We start from the raw sequence: 8,453 nt of genomic DNA on the forward strand, positions 1-8,453 counted from the left end.
CCTATTCAACCTCCACAAGAGAAGGCTGAGAGGGGATCTGATCATTTACAAACTCACCAGGGGGGACCAGCAGGAATTGGGGGTCTTCAAGAGGAGGCTAGACAGATATTTGGCTGGGGTTATATGACCCCAGCACCCGTTCCTGCCCAGGGCAGGGGGTCGGACCTGATGATCTGTTTAGGTCCCTTCCAACCCTAAGTACTATGATACTATGACACCAAACTATGGGGGGAGGTAAACAAACTAGACAGCAGGGAGCAAATCCAGGCTGATTTGGACAGGCTGGGGAAGTGGGGAGAACAGAACAGGATGCAGTTTAACAAAGATAAGTGTCATGTGTTGCACCTAGAGAGGAAGAATCATCAACACTCCTACAGCCTGGGAGGTACCACTCTAAGTAGCACAACTGCGGAAAGGGATCTGAGTCATAGTCGACTCCAAAATGAGCATGAGTCACCAATGTGATGAAGTAGTAAGTAAAGCTAACCACACTCTTTCTTGTATAAGTAGTTGCATCACAAACAGGTCCAAGGAGGTGATACTCATCCTCTATGCAGTACTGGTCAGGCCACAGCTGGAGTACTGCATCCAGTTTTGGGCGCCCCACTTCAGAAGGGATGTAGATAACCTGGAAAGGGTTCAGAGGAGGGCTGTTTAAAGGTCTACAGGAAAAACCCTACAAGGACCACTTGAGGGACCTGAACCTCTTCAGTCTCCATAAGAGAAGGCTGAAAGGTGATCTTGTGGCCATCTACAAACTCATTAGGGAGGCAGAGCAGAAAACAGGGGACAAGGTGTTTACCAGGGTGCCCATCAGGGTAACTAGAAACAATGGCCACAAACTGAGGGAGAGCAAATTCAGATTAGACATCAGGAAAAAATTCTTTACAGTGAGGGTTGCCAAAATATGGAATACGCTTCCAAGGGAGGTGGTGCTGTCCCCTCCCTTGGAGGTATTTAAGAGGAGATTGGACAGACACCTGGCTGAGGTCATCTGACCCCTGCACTCTTTCCTGCCCAGGCCCGGAGGTCAGACTCGATGATGTAATAGGTCCCTTCCAACCTAAAATCTATGAAATCTATGAATAGTAATTGGAAATCCACAGACGCTACTTCCAATTTTGTATTTATTTAAATATCACATGCTCTTAAAAATTTGACATGTACCTTGTTTTGGGAAGGCTGAATGAGGGGTAAAAAAGACTTTTCCTTTTAACCAAACTGTTCATAATCCGTTTCCTTGTTTAAGACACGCACACTAATTTTGGGGAAAAGGCGAGCGTGGTACATGAATAAATAAGGTAATCTAAAGCGCTATTTTGCTGTTCTCTGAGGACAGATGCAAAAGGTCTTTCTATGGAATACAGAGGTGTCACAGCATGCACAGAACCACTCAAACAATACAGCTTGGCAGGACAAAAATGGCAACCCATCTGCAAAAACTGTGGCAGCAGGAAGAAAGATATCTGTACCATACAGTAATATAGGGGGGAAATAAGGGAGAAATTGTTCAAGCACCAGGATCCAAAGATAAACCCTGTGTTCAAACAGAGCAGAAGACAACTTGAATGGGTGAAAGCCGCCTCTGCCCTGTAATTCTGAAGTATCTCAGGACTCTTCAAGAACTGAAGTGGGAGACAAAACCCAGGCAATTTTTTAGACCTATTAAAATAGGTTTCTAAAGACAGATCTACAGCTCATCAGTTCCCTACCCTGGGATGTGCAACACAGCAGTTTTAGTCCAAATTGTATTAATTCTTCCAGCTTTGCAGCTACAGATGACAGACTACATATACCAAAAGACAGGGGCACCAGCACTGAGCAGGATGCTTGCATACAGATCTCCTACTAAAATATTTTGTCAGGTAACGAAAGACAGCAGCATTCCCATTCCCCCACCCCCACTAGCTTTGCTTCTAATTTCTCCAAACACCTCTATGGTACAATCACAGGAGCAGTCATTACATGGTTTGTACAAATAAAATGGTTTAATTGTAACTACAGTTAGGATATTTGCACTATATACATTATGTTCACTGCTTATATTATCAGTTGGCCATGCATGCTTTATTGCACATATAAATAGTGTACAAAGATTCATGAAGATTTTTTTTAGCCATACAGGTTAAGACTGCATAAAAAAGCTGTATTACAAAATATTTAGAGCCATTTACAGCCAACTTTCAGCAAATACTGAAGGACACTATCAGGAGAAAAATCAAACTTTAATTATGAAAAAACAAAGATTTGTTAAAATAATAATTACAAAGCTTCATGTTGCCATATATACATTGTAAAAAAATACTCAGGAACCTGCATTTTACCCTTCAAGATGCAGCAATGAATATTCCTATTTATATAGTCAATCTTTGAATGCTTATTTTTTAAGTCTGATATACTCTGAGTTGAAAACTTACTTTCTTTACATTGTTCAGGCTTTTTGACAAAACAGGTATTTGTGCAGCTCTGTCAAACATTAAAATACATTTTAATTTAGTGTTAAAGTGCACAGTACAGTTTAATAGGAAATAATATGCTAGCTGCCAATCAAAATTACAATTTAAGTCAATGTTCCCTCGATAAAACAAAAGCTTTTGCTTTGGTTGAAATAACTGGATATACATACTTTAAGTCTCATTATCCTGGATATCACTTATCCCCCTAACAAGTTGCCCTCAATACACTCCAGTACACTGGCAATTTGAAATGTCAAAAATGCTTAGTCTGCATTCAAATAGCATATATTATTCAAGCTTAAAAAAATCAGTTACTGGAATATGGGGATTTTTAAATGCCTTGTCTTTGTGTGAACATGCTTAAAACTCTGCCTAGAATATGGAGTATTGTGACAATGATGCACTGTTCTTTCAAACAGCTTTAAGCTTTTTATTTCTACCCATCCACTTGCTACTTAAATCCCCCTCTACATTGTCTCACCTGTGTGTAATGCGCTTCAAATGCTACTTGCTTGAATGTAACACTGACCCTAACACCCATCCTTTTTGCCACATACAACTTCCCTGCCTTGTTTGCCTAAATGACCTCACCAGGTTTTCATACAAAGGAAATTGATGTTCCAAATATTGTGAATACCACTGTGCTCAAATGTATCTACCTAGAACATTTTTCCAACAATGCTTTGATAATAAATTAGGCATTTACAACTTCTGAAGTTAAAAATAACATGACCCCTTATTTTCTGTTCCTCAGTTGGGACAAGGAATCTAGATCCTGCAAACATTCACCACTAAATGTTATGCTCAGTGTTATGTGAAATCCGGAGGAACTACATGGACTATAATGAGATTATAATCACTGTAGTAAGCACAACACCAAGCAGTGAGTATTTGACAAAGGGCCTTTAGGATGGTAGGCAATCTGAACAACTGTATCTTCTCTTGAAGAAACCATCGACTGCACACATTTTGGCTAGCTGGTAAACTTCCTATTGTTTACTTCCTTGTGCTATTTTTTCCTTAATTTGTCCTGTAGTGCTCTCTTCTTTGAATATCACTCAAGTTACAGTGCAAAATTCGATTTCAAGACACATGATGCTAATGCACATCATTTGCTTTGCTGTGGTAAAAGTTTAATGTCTTGTGCATAGTAAAATAAGTATCAATCAAAAATAGTTGTTCACATTTATGTTTTCAAGTTTAATCTTTCCTTATTTATTTATTTATTTCTAATAACAGCTATATACAAATAAAATGGGTGTGCTCTAAACTTCAACCAATTTGATCTAACAGGGGAAGGAGGGAGGTGCTGCTGGAATGTAAGAAGCTAAAGAAATGCAGACAAATGTTACCCATGTTCCACACATCTGAAAATGAGTGAGTGCCATCCCAGCCAACAGTTCTTTTCATAAAAGCACCTAGTGTTGTTTATTGTTACGTATTAGAAAATACGGCTTCCGGAGGTCTAATACTACTGCACACCAACCAGAATAAAAAATAACTAAATATTTATATTAAAGTGTTTAACCACAAAAAAGCAGTAATAAAATACAGTTTCCTAATTTACATTTTGCATCCAAAGGATGAATAACAATTCACTAATAAATAATATTTATATAAATATTTTAGGTCTGGGTATTTTTAAAAAGCAATGGCCTGAAGCAACTGCAGAAAAACTAACGTGGTACAATTCCAATATTTATCTTTCCAAAAAAAACCAAACCAAACAAACAAAAAGAAAGACGGTTTTTACTTTAATCAGGTCAATGTATCTTGCTGCAAGACAGCTATATTCCACACTTATGGAAGTGGCAGAGAGGTGGTCATTTTAGTAAGTACTGTACAAGTGACATAAATGCAGTGAAGTGCCAATCTGCTCTATAAAATGATTTGTTTTGTTTCTGATTTATAGCTTGACACGTTCAAAATCTGAAAGATGAATTTCAGGTCAGGTATGCAGGAATGCTCTCTTGGAGCAGTAGTGTGTTGTTCAATGCAGTGTGAAAAGATGAGCAGTGTGTTTTAATACTTGGATGGCACAGCAGAGCTGATTACAGCAGACCTCGTGGTTTCACGTGAATAAAGCTTGTTTCGTTGTGGTTACGTCTAGTAATGCTTGAACGGTTATGCTCACTTTTACCAAGCCCTTTTCTTCTAGGATGTGATGTGGTAGGCAGAGCTTCTCCTAGAAGGAAAACAAAAAAGCAAAGATTAGACTTACTGCTTAATCTTTTGGTATGTAAACATAACTAGAATAGTTATTTCACCGCTCAGGACTCATTGTTCTAGTTTATTTTAAACTTTCCAATGGAAATTATTCCCTCATGCTTCTGATTTACTTAGCCTAGCTTGAGTTTTTAGCTGGTCTGGTTTACTACAGGGCTAAGAGGTTACCATCAGTTTTACTGCTAAAGTTCATAATTAATTGTCAGCAACAAACCTGATATTGGCATCATATATCATACACATATTAATTCAGATTTAACAGCCTAAAAAGCACAGATAGTGAGCACTGCAGGCACTATGAGATATTGTGACAATCACCTATTAGGGTTTTAAAAATGTAAGCTAAAATCACAACCCTACTGAAGTCCAAAGTTTTGCCACTGATTTCAAAAGAGCCAGTATTTCTCCCCAGTATATGCACCTTAGAAAGAACTCATTAGCATCTACAGATTGAATGGGAACAAAGTTGTGCAGTGAATGGATATGTTTCATTCTGAAGGATTCCAAAGTGCTTTAGAAACTTGCATTGGTTTTCAAAGGAAAATCAGTACCTGCCCACTAGAATGAAGCAGCCACTGTCAGGGGGAAAACCTAGCAGTTGGTTACAGGACGTAGGAGTGTAACACCTGAAGAAACTAGTAGTAGTCTGCCTCTGACAATGGATAATACCAGATCTTCCTAGAAACTCCATAGTGACAATTATGGAAGAGCCTAGCCACAGAATAATTTTTTTTCTAACCCCGATTGGTTGGTGGACTGTTCATGTTTCCCCTAGTACAACTAGGAACTAGTCCACTGTTCTTACAAATGGTCGAACTGTTTTGTAGCTTGCTACACTTGCAATCAGTCTGACAAAGGTATTTAGGGGCCTGATTTACCATTATGCTTAAAATCAAAGGTGCGTTTAGTACCTAAATACTTCTTGAATCTGGACTGTAGCCTCTGAAGATATCCAATGGCAATGAGTTCTATATGTTACTATGCAAAAAAGTATATTCTTTTATTCTCTATTATTTAAAAGTTGTTGTTTTGAATTTTCCTGTTTGAGTTCTCTCTCAGTTTTGAGAGAGAAAGTGAACAGAGGCTTCATATTTTATCCTTATGGCAGGATATATTATTCTGTTTACCTTTATCATTTATCATGATGTTATATACATCATCTCTAAAAAAAAAAACAAAAAACAAAACCAAAAAAACCCTGGGACCCTTTTATTCCTATGATAAATTTTCCTTCATCTCTAATCTAATCCTTCATTCATCTCTGAATGCTTTCTCATCTTGAATTAACATTCCAGGTGATTGAATGCAACAGGTTTATACAATAATGGTGCAATATTATTCTATCCCACTGGCTTCTGCATCGTATCAAATCTCTGCCTTTTAATTAAGAGATCAATGGTAACGGTGCATAGTGGTCTGCAGGAAGTTCTGAGGGATGGCAGCTGTCCACTGGTTAAAAAAAATTCACATTACTGTTTCTATCCCATCACTTAATACATCTTACTTCTTTCCTTCTTCCTCCTTCCACCCTTCTTGCTACTGCATATCGACTTTCCCCCAAGTGATACATGTGATAGTTTCCTGAAGGGTTACATTTCAGTTAAAACCCAGTGATCTGTATGAAGAGCTGAAGTTATTTCTTCCAGTGCTCAGGATCTTGATTTTGCTACCAGTAAGAGGTTCCATTGTCACTGTGCTTCAGATTTAACTTTAGACTTTCTCTTTAAAGTTGCTAACAGTCCTCTCTAGCTTCAATGACCCATAGTAATTTTTAACCATACGTCAGATTTTGCTACCTTCACTTCCTTTCTCAGAAAACTGATCAATATAGTAAGCCACGTGGATGTGTTGGGCACCCCACTGTTAACCACAGCAAAACTGACCATAAATTCCAACTCTGTTTTTTGTCTCAGCCAGTTTCTAATCTATAAAAGTGCATTCTCTTTCACGCTAAGACTAGTTGTTTTGTGTAACAGCTGTGTGTGAAGAATTTAGCCTATACTTGTAAACAGAAAGTTCCATGGTATTTTTAATGCCTGTAAGTCAGGACATCAGCCATAATGGGGTTGTCTTCAACACCACAGTGACAAAGTGCTCCAGGCACTGGTTCAAAGCTGTCTATAGAAAGGGAAAAAGTACCACTATCTACTGTAACCATCATTAACACTTTCAGTCAGAAAAAAATGTTTTTCCTTTGTAGCCTGCTCTCCAAAGTTGCACCTAGTCAGATCCTGCTTAGTTTGAGATTGACATACAAAAGCACGAAGCTAAACAGCTACAGGCCACAAACACCCTGTCATAGCCAACACAGGCAAGTTGAAAACATTAAAATTAGCTGCAAATTTTATGCATCAACTACATAGCATGAAAAGAAAAAAACAAAGTCTGTTCCAAAATCTTGTATCAGGCTACTGCTGCTATAATTTATCCTTGAGCTCTAGAAAGGAAAGTAGTGTTTTGTTTTTTGAGTTCTCTTGTAACTAGTTGTGATAGGGAAATGCCTATGATAAGGAAACACTATATGGTGCCCTACATAAAAGATGTTGTGCAGGTCTCCTATAGATGGGGTTACCTTGTTAATTGGAGTCAGCAACTTCCCCCGACTCCGTTGCCCCTTTGCCTCTGGTTTCTTCACTAGTGTGTTAGCTTTTGACACTACAAGTCATCACTGAATTCAGAGCTGTAATGAAGCACACTATCTCTAATACTAGCCTCAAGGCTTATTAATGCTGTCAGTGCCTTCAGCAAGCAAGAAAGGGATTTCATCTTAATTGAAATCATACAAATAATCTCAGTGGGTTTGTTCTTGTGTAACTGAGATATTAGAGATTTGCTAACTGGCAGGCAAGACTGTCCTTAACTATTACTTTCTCATTATACAGGCATATCTTTGTGGAGAGGTATATAGAAGTTGTAAACCTTAATATGTATCCTTAAATGCAAGCTGGCAAGCACCTTCATGTAGAACTGGTAGTGCGAAAACAGATGAAAAAGCAAAAATCTGGGAATTTTTTTAGCTTCTGGGATTAAGGATAACAAAAAGTCCTTCTTCAAGTATATAGGTAGCAAGAAGTCTCGAGGTAACATTGGACCCCTACGGGGCAGGGCAGGGCAGGGCAGGGCAGTTGGTGACGGACGCGCGAGAGAAGGCAAAACTCTTCAACAAGTTCTTTGCCTCCGTGTTCCTGTCTGCTGACAAGGGGGTGCTCTCGGGTGATAGCGTAGAGAGGCCCAGGAAGGATGCGAGTCCCCTGACTGTTAGTTCAGACCTAGTTAAGGACTACCTGGAGGGCTTAGACGTGTCCAAGTTGGTGGGCTCAGATGACCTTCATCCGCGGGTGCTGAGGGAATTGGCTGGTGTCATTGCGGAGCCATTGGCACGGCTGTTTGAGGACTCCTGGTGCTTGGGCCAACTCCCTGAGGACTGGAAAAGGGCCAATGTGGTCCCTATTTTCAAGAAGGGGAGGAAGGAAGAGCCTGACAACTACAGGCCAGTCAGCCTCACTTCTATCCTGGGGAAGGTCTTTGAAAAAATTATCAAGGGCCACATTTGTGAGAGCCCTGCAGGGGAAGTGATGTTGAGAGGTAACCAAACATGGGTTTGTGCAAGGCCAATCCTGCCTGACTAACTTGGTCTCTTTCTATGACCACGTAACAAAGAGCTTAGATGCGAAGGAGGAAGTCGATGTCATCTTCTTGGACTTCCAGAAGGCCTTCGACACAGTGTCCCACCCAATTCTGGTGGGCAAGCTGAGGGACTGCGGCATTGAC

General features: G+C 39.5%; 1 protein-coding gene across 6 annotated transcripts in view; it reads right to left on the reverse strand.

Moving 5' to 3' along the window:
- Positions 1–1,966: 1,966 nt before the first annotated feature.
- LRCH1 (leucine rich repeats and calponin homology domain containing 1) overlaps positions 1,967–8,453 on the reverse strand; it is a 120,390-nt gene continuing 113,903 nt past the window's right edge. For 4 of the 6 annotated variants that reach the window (XR_002098912.1, XR_002098910.1, XR_002098911.1 and 1 more), the window contains one exon: positions 4,556–4,641. Coding sequence is in view for 2 of the 6 variants with exons in the window: in XM_019524496.1 (XP_019380041.1) it covers positions 4,528–4,641 (114 nt within the window). In the remaining 4 variants the exon portion in view is untranslated. Of the gene's footprint in view, positions 4,642–8,453 lie in introns of all 6 variants that reach the window. The other 2 variants (XM_019524496.1, XM_019524494.1) reach the window with 1 other exon arrangement.

The sequence above is a fragment of the Gavialis gangeticus genome, unplaced genomic scaffold (genome assembly GCF_001723915.1).
Source record: "Gavialis gangeticus isolate Ggan-Ray unplaced genomic scaffold, GavGan_comp1, whole genome shotgun sequence".
In the NCBI taxonomy this organism is placed as follows: Eukaryota; Metazoa; Chordata; order Crocodylia; family Gavialidae; genus Gavialis; species Gavialis gangeticus.